This window comes from Micrasema longulum, unplaced genomic scaffold (assembly GCF_059751315.1).
Source record: "Micrasema longulum isolate JH-2025_06_02 unplaced genomic scaffold, ASM5975131v1 h1tg003210l, whole genome shotgun sequence".
NCBI lineage: Eukaryota > Metazoa > Arthropoda > Insecta > Trichoptera > Brachycentridae > Micrasema > Micrasema longulum.
In genome coordinates this window covers 43,197-56,514 of record NW_028280297.1, presented here as the reverse complement: position 1 = coordinate 56,514, position 13,318 = coordinate 43,197, and the positions used below count along the sequence as shown (strand labels likewise).

Genomic DNA, 13,318 nt, shown 5'->3' with positions numbered 1-13,318 from the left:
ATTACACTAGTTTGGCATCCAAGCGGTTAATTTTGATCGACCCCTATGTAGATACTGTTATCCTTATGCATTGTGATAATAGAATAAGAATCCACAATTAAAATAATATTTTGCAATTTTATGTCGGGATTTTGAAAAAAAAAATTCAGTAGACACACAAATATTTCAAAATAATACAAAGTATCATTTAAACATGCTTTTGGATTAGAGTGGATTTCTGTAAATGTATTTAATTTTACTTTTTTAAAACATCTATAAATGTGTCTCGTGGTATTCTGATGTTAGCGACACTTCTCATTTTTTTCTTTCCTTCATTTTGCAGTTTGATTAATTTCATTTTTCTTGTGATGTCCCCACCATGCTGAAAGATTTCTATCTTTATAATTTGATTGTGATAATATGTATATTTTTGTTACTCATTATTTTTGTTAGGTTATAACTGGTTTACTATTGTGTGTAAACAAAATATGTTATCGAATATGTAGTTGCATAGTTAGCTATGCTATTTTTTTTAAACTTTTAAATAAAAATCCATAGTTAGTTGCTTTACATCTCATATTAAAATTGTGATAAAAAAACATTTTTAAAAAGAGTGAAAGTTTTTGTTTTTTTTTTTCCTTTATACATTTATAAAATTTAAAATGTAATGTGAAGAAATTATATGTGTACTTTTTATTTTTAGATAAATAAAGTGATATATTATTGGGTCTTAAAACGTAGGTATACGTTCTTAAGCTTAAAGCCATATCAAAATAATACGAGTATTTTATTAAATTATCAATTTATTATAATGTAACTAATACATATCTTATAAAATCATGTATTTTGTAAGGTGTGTAAACAATCCGTCCTTGAAATATACAATTATGTATGTACATACTAAACTATTTAAATTTGTGCAATAAATTTGTTAAAATAAAATTGTGTATTTATTTTTTCAATACATCTATGAATGTATCTCGGGGGATTCTAATATTGGCTACGCTTCTCATTCTTTTCTTCCCTTCAGCTTGGTTTTTGAGAAGTTTCATTCTCCTCGTAACATCACCACCATACTGTAAAATGTTATACAAACGTTTTCTATCAAAATTGAAAACATTGGGTGCTACTATTACTTTGGTACTCTAATCTTTTAATTCTTAGTTTATTGACATACTAACTCGGATAAAAAATCTTCTCTCAACTGGAAGTCTATTTGCGCATGATAATAATAATAATAATGTTTGGATAATTTATAAAGCGCCATTTTTGTGAAAATCACCTCAAGGGCGCTGTACAATAAATAAATATCCCAACACGTCTTGCAGCTACAGAGTGCATGGACGGTTGGGATGATAGTCAATTTCACAAAATAAAATTAAATACAATTTGGATACATTAAGGCAATTTCTTTTTTATGGGAATTACAGTATTATTGATCTTGCTTATAATGTATAAGATTTATATTTCACACGTGGATAGTACTGTAAGGTGTACTTACAAGTTTAGCTGTAACATCCTTCCGGAAAGCTTGAATATTTTCTCTGGCCAATATTTTTCCTCCTACCTTAGCTTGGATAGCAACCTAAAAAGTATTTAAAGTTCATATGGAATTCTCTTCACTGCATCTCAAAATGTAATACATTGAACTTATCTTTGAATATTTATTTATTATTTGTCAACCAACTATTTTAAACAATCTACAATACCTAGAATATGCGACCAATATAACAATATATTTACCGAGGCTGATTGTGACAATGTAAATTTAGATCAAAAATTATAGAAATTTTGAGAGAAGCAGACATTTAACTTTATTATTATTATTATTATATACATATTTTTTCATTTCGTTTCTTTTACATTTATTATATTGAACATAATTTAAATTGTTGTATTAAGTGTAAACAATTTTTTTGGTGTGTGCATGACTTTCTTACACTAATACACAAAGAAATTGGCAATATATGTGTACATACTGTTTGTTTACCTAATAAAATAAATAATTTAATTTTAAAGCATGCATGTTCTTACTGGGATGTCCTGTGCCTAGCAAACTTTTAAAAATAAAAATTGAATCACCTGCACCATCTGTCGAGGAATCATTTCCTTTAATTTATCTACCAACTTGCGCCCCATGTAATAAGCCCGACTTGAATGCACTATAGTGCTTAGTTCCTCTATCAGGACGCCATTCAGAAGAATATCCATCTAAAGTGCATAAGAAAAGATTCTACATGTTTAATCTGTAAAATTAGTTTATGTATCATTATTATTTTAGTGCTGATATGTGTATATAATGTATGTACATGTGGGATATACGGTGAGCGGTGATAGCAGGGTGCCCGCTGTCATTTGGGTGAGTATAAAATTATTTGAGTGGGTGATCTTGGATCGACTTGCTGTCGCTTCTTGCTGTGTTGCCTGTGGGTGTGATACTACACCATACGCATATATAGATAGATGCATCAAAAAAACTAATATTGGAAAATATACATACATTGTACCGTACTATTAGGGATAACAGATAAACATGTTTTTAATGTATAAATTGTATATTATCTTATTTTGTGCTATGTAAATGTGATTTTTCTTAAAATGCCAAATAAAATTATTATTATTTGTTATTCCAAAAAAGAGCAATTTTTAGGAAGAAATAATAATATACGTCACAGCGGGTCGCAGCAACATGAAATATTTATTTCACTGTTATGGATTAAACAAATGGCACTTCATACAAAATTTTGTAATGCGCAACAAAGCTGTTATACGGTTTAACCTTTAACAGTCTATAAAAAGATTACAAACAAAAATATATATCTGATTTTTTTTCAGTTCAATATTGTAATAAATTTTTGAAACCAATATTTCTATCAGGAATCAAACCCAGGACCTCAAGCAAAGCACGCTAACCGCTATACACTACAAGGCACACTTATAGGATTTTGCTGGTTTTTGGGTTTGGAGCTCCTACCCCAGTTGAAGATCGACAGAAGAAACGAGGTCGGGGTTTAATGCGTATTTATTAGATAGTGAATAATGCAAAGAACATGGTTATGAAGCGCGAGTAGTGGCAATTATAAGTTAAACTAACTGCACTTGGACTACATGCTGGAACTGGCGATGATGTTACCACGCCAAATGGTCCTTTTATAGGTCGTGTTCCTCGTGTCATCATGGTGGGAATGAAGTTAATGTACTCCAGGACGTTGCACCAGATAAGTCATCTAATTTCGTTATCGAGTTCACCGCCTGTGTAATACTGTTGGTCTTGCAGAATATAACGTATTGTATTCAAGAGAAAATGCTAAGCTGCTTCTTGGGTTGTTGCTCTACACTTCAAGTAAAATCATTTGGTGGATGTGTGTGTCATCGTTCAATGGATTTTGACCACCACAGACTTATCTCTGCTTATTTTTCTTTTTCAGTGTTTTTAATTGAGTAGACGTCAAGTCATCACACTCATCTATAAATTTTCACAAAATATTTGCAAAACAGGGAATCTTTATTTAATTTATAAGAAAATATATGAAACTTACCCTCACAAGTGGACTGACATGAAACCCATCATCGTGATAATCAAAGCTTGCATATCCGGATGTTGCACTTTTAAGTATATCATGGAAATCTATTACAATCTCACTAAGTGGAAGACGGAATTGCAACATAATGTGATTTTCATCTACAGGGACATTAGGCAAAGTGGTACCTCTACGTTCCATACATAATGCTGTCACAGCCCCTATATAGTCATTTGGCGTTATTATTGTTCCTAAAAAATATATACTTCTACATACATAAAAAATATATACTTCTACGTATATAAAATGGACTTAATTATGAGTCATTATATTATGTATTTATTTATATATTTAGTTTGTGAATTGTGAATATCCCAACTCAATACAAGAAGAAATCCCATGAAGTCAGAAAATAGTTTTTTTTTTTTAATAATCATGATATCTACATTGTACAATTGTAGAAGAAAAACTAAATGACATATTGGAAAGTTTTCACAAAATGCTGGTCCATTACAAAAACTTTATAGATTTAAACTATGTTTTATTTTAATAATTTGAAGTTTAATAATTTTGTAAAATCTAGTAAAAATGTTTTTTGCTAGAACTTTCAGACTGATAGCTAAAACTTACTTCTCACTTAAATAAATAAAAAAATGTGGAACAAGTTTTCATGACTTTAGTTTTACATTTAATTATACTAGTTGACTTGTCAATTATTATTGTTATTAGTAAACTAATTATTGAAATAGCACAAAATACATACCAATTATGAAAGGTTCGTAAAACTCAACCACATTAGCGATATTAGGTAGTTGAGCTGGATTAGTTAAAGTTACAATCTCAGTTCCATAAAGTTTTATATTTTTAGCACCATGTATTCTAAAACAAATAAAAATATTAGCATGAGAAAATAATATTACATGATTTATTCATAAAGATACTCATTCAAGAAAAAGTTATGAATGCAAAGGATTTTTTTTGAAATTATTACTACACTAATAATATTTTGTCAAATAATAATCTGGATTGTATGGGAGAAATTTGTAGTTTATACTTTATTTTGAAGGGAACAGATGGAGCTGTCAGAATGGCTTCAGCTTTGTGTTCTTGAAAGAGTCTCTGCGTAAACACCTCTAGATGCAATAAGCCGAGAAATCCAACACGCCAACCTTGTCCCAATGCCGGACTGAAATATAATTAAATATCAGTAGTGTTTTTTTTTTGCTAGATTAGTATGTAAAATTTTATGAATTGAAGATACTTTTCATATTGATAACTGATTATTTTACAATAAATTTAATTACATAGAAATAAGAATACAAAACTACCAACAGCACAGTGGTAATTAGACAGGAAAGAAAAGAGGTTTTGCACAGCAAAGTTTCAATTTGACATGTCATTTATAACTGAAAAATACACTTTTCGGAACAGTTTTAGGTTTGATATCAATCTGCTATTTAGTATAGTATAATACTTATTACATTGTCTTTTGTATTAATATATAAAGTAAAATAATACCTCGAATCTATTGTTATGCTAACAGCTGGATCATTCATACACAATCTATTGAGCGCACTTTGTAGAATTTGATGCTGTGATTGGTCTACAGGATATAAACCAGCATACACCATGTGACGTGGTCCTGAGGGTTTAAAGTTCGCTTCCGCAACAGAATCAAAAGGAACATCACCTGCAAGAAGAATATCTCCAACCGCTCCTCCACCCTTAGCTCCACACCCAATAACAGCCACCTGCCCAGCTGCAGCATTTTTAATAGGTTCGTCCTCTGGTGTTAAAAGCGAAATGTACTTTACAGCTAAAATTTTATTTGAAGAAAACCATCTGACCGAATCCCCTACTTTGACCGTTCCTCCTTGTATGTAAGACATGCACATTACACCTTTATATCTATCGTACCAGCTGTCAAATACTAAAGCTTTAAACTGATCATCTTTAGAAACGGGTGGAGCGGGAATCCTTTCTATTACAGCTTCTAAAACTTCTTTCACTCCCCATCCTTTTTTAGCGGACACTTCGAGGACATCACTTGGCTCAATTTTAAATAGAGTTTTTAGTTGGTTTTTAGACCGTAGTGGGTTGGCAAAAGGAAGATCTATTTTGTTCAATACAGGGATGATAGTCAGACCTTGGCGTACTGACAGAGAGTGTACGGCGACCGTTTGAGCTTGCGGCCCTTCATTGGCATCTACTAATAATATTGCACCCTGACAAGCCTGAACAGATCTGACAACCTGAGAAAATAATAAATACAGTATAAACAAATTGGCATTAACAATTCACAAATAAGACATGTTAGTTGTTTTTCTTGTATTTTACCTCATTAGAGAAATCAACATGACCTGGTGTATCTATCAGATTTAAAAGGTATTTTTTTCCTTTATAGGAATAACTGAGAGATACAGTTACAGCTTTTACAGTTATTCCCCGCTCTCTCTCAACCTAAAAATAAAACATTTTTACTTAACAGAGTAAACCGTCAAGTAATTTGTAAGAATAAAAATGATAATGAAATTTCATTCCTTTTTCGGAATAGACAAAACATGATTAAAACTCTTTGAAAAAATAAAACAATCTATAAAGTAAAGACGTCACAAAAATGGATGTCTTTTTGTTAAAATTACATAATTCACAAATAAATCTTAGTGCAAATAATTAACATAATATCAACAGTACCAGAGCTCTAATTATTATTTATATAACTTATATAAACTCATATGGAAAGGGCGCTTAATACAAAGAATTGATCAAAAGTAAATAATTTTTACCGGAGCCACTTTTTACACGGTTTCCAAATAACACAAGTCAACAGATGGAAGAGTTGAGGAAATATGGATGTTCAAACATGGGCAGAATGGTGAATGTTACACAGTGTGTAAAGTGGCCACTTAAACCAGCCAATGACAGGTCATAAGCCTTGTAAATACCTAGACTTCCACATTCTCTTCTCAAAAAATGTTTTCCTCTCTGTTAAAATAAATTGAAATATGAATAACTCCCTAGGGAGGAAATCCAGCCAGTCTGCAAGCATTTGGACATACTCAAACATTGTTGAACTGGACAAGATATATTGTTACCGATTTTAGAGTTAGATAGCAAGCTTCATATTTTGTAGGCTAATGCTTTAATAACACACCCAAATGATTTTAATATTTTAATTGAATAAACACACGAATTAAAGGAAGAAAATTAAACCTGCAGTTTATCAAGCACTTGTGCTTTAGCTTCTCCAGATTTAATAGCACCGGTGATTTCTAAAAGCCTATCAGCTAATGTGCTCTTTCCATGGTCAACGTGCGCAACAATACTAAAGTTTCTTATTCTATCTACAGAAATATCATCAAACTTTTTCGGATCATCAATTTCTGGACTAGAAGAATACACTCTAAAACATAAAAAATATTTGTTTAAAGACATTGACATAAAACAAATCACAGATCAAAACCAACCACAAAATAGGCTACGGAGTTTTTTTTTATTTAGGTGTGTAAATTTTTACGGTCACTGTTATCAATATGTCAACTTTTTTGGGTGATTCCGTGAAGGTCGAATTTATTCTGACGTTTTGGCTACTGTTTCAGAGATAACAAAGCTATTGATAGTAAATGTGAAATGCTTTCTTTGGCAAACTTGCCTCATTAGCATGGTCTTCTTTAACACCGCATTGCCATTTTCTGGAAGTGACTGATAACGAGATCAAACTACAGCAAACAAAAATTTGTTGAATGCAAAAGAGAAAAAAATAAGGAAGCATTGGTGAGCCATCTTTTATGTATCAGAGACCGTCATTATAGCTTGTCGTAAGCATTTATTTATTAATACATATATATTTTAACTGTGTTTCAAAGATTTTTTTATTCATAATTATTATTATGACTTCTTATTATTATGGCAGTGTATAGTCTAACTTATAGACAAAAGATAGGCTATTTTATTTATTCTAAAAAATCATAATCTATCAACCTGAAACAAAAACATATTATAATTAATGAACAAAGTGATATGAGGCTTTTTTTTAAAACTATTTGATTCGAGATTCACTAAACTGTAACTCCTCTGAGATAGATGAGCTCAATATTCAATTGCACAACATATTACCGTAAACAATAATATATCGAGACTACATTAATGTATTGTTGTCAACATAGTATCTTTTATTGATTCAAATTATTCAAATGATATTTACCTTCTCAATACAAAACTGTAGGATTTGTAACAAAAACTATTAAGTTTTCTTAGAATGCCATATTTAATGGGAGGCATTTCCTTTAATATTTTATTTTTATTTATAATATTACCTATACTAAATCGTTTAAAACAGTATTACAAACATAACCTTAAAATATATTCATTTAAAATACGCGCTGTCAAATTGACAAGTGAAAAAGTTCGCGTTCGAGACTACAGTGTGCACTGTGTACTAATCGCTCCGATTTATCACGCATGATTTTTTTAAATGGCATTTATAAATATATTATATGGCAATAATGAAATAACTGTCAATAATAAAAATGAAATGTCAATAATAAAAATATTCGAGAATAGGCTAAAAAAATATTCACAATTTTCTTCAAACAATGGATAAACGCGCTTTAGAAGAGAAACTACGAGAAGCATCGTGTTTAGGAGATTTCGAATCCGCAATAAAGTTGATTGATAACGGAATTGATATTAATTCAAGAAATCCACTAAATGGATGGTTAAGTACCGATTTATTTGTTTTAAAGTGTGATCGTTAGACTAACAAATTCTTGTGTGGCAGCGTTGAGAATGTTTATTTTTTTGTTCATTGCAGGACCGCTCTGCATTGGGCTTGTAAGAACTCACAAGCTGCCATGGTATCTTTGTTGCTGTCGAGGGGGTCTGATAGCTCTATCAGAACTGTAACAGGACAGACGCCTCGAGACCTGACGACGTCTTTGGAAGTGGCTCAACTCTTGCAGACTTGCGAATCACCTCCAATGTCTCCAAACAGCCGCTCACCCATCATAGACCGCATGGCTTATGATCCACCCCATAATATGATGGGATTTAATAGGCATGACAGCTTGAGTAGCCAGCCATCTGTACAAGGTAGGATATATATCTAACTAACCACAAATGCAGAAACACTTCAATAATTCAGACCTTTAACATATCCACACATCAGAAATTGTTGGTCTTAGTTATACTATGTTTTTCGTGGTTTCTGCACACATTTCGTCACATTGGAGAAACAAGGTTCTATCTAACAAAATATGTTTTTTTACATAGAACTTTTATTTTATTTAAATATCGATTCTATCTGCATCAAAATTTTAAAGAAAAACAATATCAATCCTTAATTACACCGCAAGACAAATAAATTTACGAGTTCTCAAAAAAAACTAAAATTGACATATAATGAATTATTCTTGATATTTAATTAGTTTTTTTTATATTGTTTGACATATGTGATGACTACTCGTTATTTCAAGGTTAAAATAAAAAATCTTACTCATGAATTGTACTTAGAAATTGCCATTATATATCAGGTATCAGATTACCCGAACCTTAGAGACCCATAACGGTTCATTTATGGTCGAGTGTTTGTGATGGAATAATAAAAGACATGTTATTTTTTAATTCATATTTAAGAAGTAGGTTCTTATCGCTTTATTTTAAATTAAAGTATTTTACATTTAAACATATTTATAACATTTAAAAATATTTAGTACTTAGTGAATTCACCTTTATTTTTTATAACATGTAAAATTCTATTATTTAGAGAAGCGTAAAGCGAATCTAAAATTTCTGATGTTATTTCTTCTTCCCAAACTTGAATTAAGTTTTTTTTTAATTCCTCAATGTTTTTTGATTTTTTTTTCCCGACTTTTTTTTTCATAATCGCCCATAAATTTTCTATCGGGTTCAAATCAGGGCTATTCCCGGGCCACGTCAACGATTTTAAGCCAATTTTCTCCTTGAATTCATTGATCTATAAAAAAACAATAAATTATTTATCATGTGGTCACAAAATGCATTTAAAAATATATATATTTGTACTCACAGTGCGGGCTCTATGGCACGGCGCAGAATCGTCCTGAAAAATTGGGTCCGCGGTATACTGCGTAATGTCCTCGATTGTTGGAATAATATGTTTTTTTAACACTTTTTTGTACTGAATGGCATTTATTTATTTATTTATTTATTGACACTTTATATACATATACAATAAATATACATATAAGGGCGGGCATATTGCCTTAAGGCATTCATCGTACCCTGTACAAAATTTAGAGGTCCTAAACCGTATGCTGTCATGCACCCCCAAATCATCACGTAGGGTGAATGTTTAACGGTTCGAGTGACGCACGACGGATGATATCTTTCCCCACGTTTTCGTCGAACTATCTTTCTGCCGTCTGGACCAAAAAGGTTGAATTTTGATTCATCAGAGAAAATAACATTTTGCCAATCCTCCAAGGTCCAATTCTGGTGCTCTTTCGCCCAATCCAGTCTAGCCTTCTTCATTTTGTCCGTGAGTAATGGTTTCTTTGCGGGACTCCGTGCTTGGAAACCATGCTCCAACAGCCGTCTGGACACTGTTTTTACTGAAAATGTTGATGTGCTGGTAGACTGCACCTCTGCGTGTATTTCAGGTGCCGTTAAAAATCGATCGCGCATAACAATTTTTTTTATTAAGCGATCATCTCGGGCAGATGTCACGCGCCCCCGTCCGCTTCCTTTTTTCCGTTCTATGGATCCAGTTTCTTGGATTTTTTTTAATAAAAACCTCACTGCACCTTCTGAATACCCAACTCGACGAGATATTTCACAATTAGATATGTTTTCTTGCGACAATGTGATTATTTTGGATTTTATCGCAATCGACATTTGCTTTGCACTTTCCATGATTGTTGTGTTATGTTCACTCAAACGCGGGTAAAACAAGACTGTTGAGACATTTTAAAATGTAAATATTGTAGAAAGGTGACACATAGTGTCCTTAATTTATTAAACAAAAGAAAGAGGTATCGATAAAGGATTTCTTAGAAAAAGGGTTCAGTAAAGTCAAGGGGCGCGGTAGCAGGTAAACTCGTAATTTTTTTTGTCTTGCGGTGTATTATTAACTTTATTAAGACAATATTGATAAAAAATATTAGATAAAATAATGTCTTCATTTCAAACTTTCATGTCTCAAAAAAATTATGAATCTACATAGAACCTAGTAACCCCAATGTGATTTGCTGTGTAAATATTTTTAGCTGCTCTGTTATTGTCCATTCACTTCACATGTTTAAATAATCCTAGCACCCCTCTCTTACACTTATCTCGCATTTTGCATGAATCTTGACAGTTTAGTACGTGCTTAGTGACATGTATATGTTTTATGATTTATGACGTATATTTCAGTGCAAATGGTTTTTTTTACAGGTAAGCTACAAAAAATTATAATTAATTTGTTCCTACATATAGGTATATAAAAGTAATATAAATGACTGTGATTCCGTAAACATCGTGTTTCTGCTTCAGCTGTTGACAACAAAATATTTTTACCAAAAATCTATGAAATCAACTCAAACAACAATCATTAACTTTGCGGTGTATGTAGATATTTTCTACACTATTTTAATAGACGTACAAAAGTTCATTAAAAAACGTTACAATGACATTCAGTAGTTATATTTTCATTATGATTGAAATTACACTGTGCGGATATCTTATGAAAATTAGTAATGTCAAAAAGGGCCATGTCGAGCCCCACATGCCCTGTCATATGTCAACTGTATCATATCAAAGAAAAACAATCCTTAGGAAATCATGTTCGAAATACTAGTTTTCAAATAGACAATCAATACCTATTATCTGCAAGCTTACTTAAGGAGGAAATAATAGCAACTGGGTTTTAAGAATTTCAATACAGCATACATTTTTGTATGAAGAAATAAGCTGAAGTAATCTGCTAGTTTCTTTGTTCACTGGCACAGTTTACCGATATTGTCGAGATCTTGTTGTGGCCACAGGCCCTAACATGCCTCTTTGTGACCGACTTATGTTTTATGAATACAAGTGAAAACCCTTGCTTTCAACCACCAGTCTGACAGTCACAACAAAACCCATTCACTTGTAAAAATTATAAATAAATGTGGAATAGAACCAAATATAGTATTTTTTATTAAAATTAAAGTGCAATTCCACCAAGAAATGTCAGTAGAAAAATTAAATCTATTATTCATTAATGATAAGAAAATTTATTTTGTATTGTTGACGTAATCTTCAAATGGGTATATTTATCTTTCAAAGCCATTTATTTTCAACTTTCACGTTACTTTCAGAACCAGTTTTCAAAATCCGCATAGCAAATTCTTCTGACACTGACTTTATTGAAGTAGAATTACCCCGACTCGGAGCTACATATCAAAATTTACTGGCCATGTGCTGCCAAGAACTAGAAATTCTCCCCGAACAGGTAAACTAATACTCTGCGCACCACAATTCAATAAAAAAATAGTTATATAAATATTTTACAAATCTTGTTTCTCTTCATACAGGTTAATCGAATACGTAAACTTCCCGATACTCGTATTCGATCGGATGCAGATGTAAGAAGATTGAGACCACTTCAAGAGTTGGAAGTAGTTTTAAAAGAGTCAACAATAACGGGCCCATTACAAATGACTTCTACTAACATCTACCCGTCTATTTCCTCCAACAGAAATCAAACTGTTTTGTATTAAACTTCATATCATAAGAAAAAATGAGATTTAATGTTCTTATTGTTTTCTAATTCAGAGGAAAGACCTCAATCCAATTTTACAAATTATTATGTGTATTCATATTATGAATTATGTACAAATAACTTTATTTTTTAGTTAGGTAATATCTTTTTTTATAAATAAGTGTAAGTCACAATATATTCTGAGTAACAATTAGCACGAAAATGGAATATTCCTGATAGGTTTTTGTGAAGCCATTATATAATTGCACTCTTTTCAGGATAACTAATTTACTTTTCACTGTGAAAATTTTAGAAATGGCTGAGCAATTTGATTGAAACGCTTGTTCACGAAATGTCTCATAAAATATTGTATGTAATGTGTTTTCCTTAGACATTTTCTAGTATTATGTGTGATTTATTTATTTTATATAACTAAATATTTACATTGATTGCATTATTTTTTATTTAATTTTACTCATTTTTCCTTACCAAAACAACAAGTTTTCAACTTATGTGAAATAAAAGCTTGATTTGATTTTTAAAATTTATTTTCATATACATATTTATTTATTACTGAAATTGGTCAAACTGTAATTATTTTTTTCATCCTGTTTTAATGAATTTAATATAATCATTTCAAAAGAAATATTGACTTTTACTATCATTAAATTATCTCTGTTTATTTTTTTTAATTCATTTATAAATTTGTTATTTTATATTTTCATTTTACAGTAATCACATGGCGCATCAGTGTGCAGTTTCGTTACCTTTGATAAGAATAAAAGCCATTCATTCAAAATACATACTTGATTCCTATTTCTTTGCAGTACATTTTAGTGTTATGTGCTCTGTAAATGTGTAGGTTTAAAGTTATCTTTTTCATAAAAAGATAAATCGTAAGATTTTGTCACTTTAAAGTTATAATTGACATGAGGTGCTAACCACGCTTATTTAATAACTAAAATATGTATAAATATGAAACTGTACCATATATTTTATGAATATTTTACAAAATTCCATAATTTTTCACCTGGAATAGTGTTCATATTTTTATACTTTATTCTTCACTAAGTGTTTCTCACAAAGGTGAAAGACATTCTTCCATCCCCACATGCATTGT

At 31.0% G+C, this 13,318-nt stretch overlaps 2 protein-coding genes across 4 annotated transcripts; one reads left to right on the top strand and one right to left on the bottom strand.

The window, feature by feature from the left end:
• Positions 1–105: 105 nt before the first annotated feature.
• Positions 106–7,834, bottom strand: waw (Translation factor waclaw). 2 transcript variants are annotated; one of them, XM_088241978.1, is made up of 10 exons: positions 7,705–7,834; positions 6,714–6,903; positions 5,838–5,960; positions 5,019–5,752; positions 4,555–4,686; positions 4,264–4,379; positions 3,519–3,751; positions 2,062–2,190; positions 1,481–1,564; positions 106–361 (listed from the first exon to the last, which is right to left on the bottom strand). In XM_088241978.1, exons 1-10 carry the CDS (start codon positions 7,779–7,781, stop codon positions 236–238), a joined length of 1,944 nt encoding a protein of 647 aa, XP_088098104.1. In that variant the 5' UTR covers positions 7,782–7,834; the 3' UTR covers positions 106–235. The 2 variants fall into 2 exon arrangements, with proteins under 2 accessions (XP_088098104.1, XP_088098103.1); XM_088241977.1 differs by lacking the exon at positions 106–361 and adding an exon at positions 765–1,055.
• Positions 7,835–7,909: 75 nt separating this feature from the next.
• On the top strand, positions 7,910–12,844 carry LOC148270975 (ankyrin repeat domain-containing protein 40-like). 2 transcript variants are annotated; one of them, XM_088241981.1, is made up of 4 exons: positions 7,910–8,217; positions 8,314–8,591; positions 11,816–11,949; positions 12,032–12,844. In XM_088241981.1, the coding sequence occupies exons 1-4, from the start codon at positions 8,096–8,098 to the stop codon at positions 12,215–12,217; spliced, it is 720 nt and encodes a 239-aa protein (XP_088098107.1). In that variant the 5' UTR covers positions 7,910–8,095; the 3' UTR covers positions 12,218–12,844. The 2 variants fall into 2 exon arrangements, with proteins under 2 accessions (XP_088098107.1, XP_088098108.1); XM_088241982.1 differs by having other exon boundaries at positions 8,008–8,222.
• Positions 12,845–13,318: the final 474 nt, after the last annotated feature.

Coding starts and splice junctions, on each gene's coding strand:
- waw (XM_088241978.1), bottom strand. CDS start 7,781: ATGCCTCCCATTAAATATGGCATTCTAAGAAAACTTAATAGTTTTTGT. Junction 6,904..7,704: donor TACAGTTTTGTATTGAGAAG/GTAAATATCATT, acceptor TTTATGTTTTAG/AGTGTATTCTTCTAGTCCAG. Junction 4,687..5,018: donor AGCATAACAATAGATTCGAG/GTATTATTTTAC, acceptor ATTATATTTCAG/TCCGGCATTGGGACAAGGTT.
- LOC148270975 (XM_088241981.1), top strand. CDS start 8,096: ATGGATAAACGCGCTTTAGAAGAGAAACTACGAGAAGCATCGTGTTTA. Junction 8,218..8,313: donor AGAAATCCACTAAATGGATG/GTTAAGTACCGA, acceptor TGTTCATTGCAG/GACCGCTCTGCATTGGGCTT. Junction 8,592..11,815: donor TAGCCAGCCATCTGTACAAG/GTAGGATATATA, acceptor CGTTACTTTCAG/AACCAGTTTTCAAAATCCGC.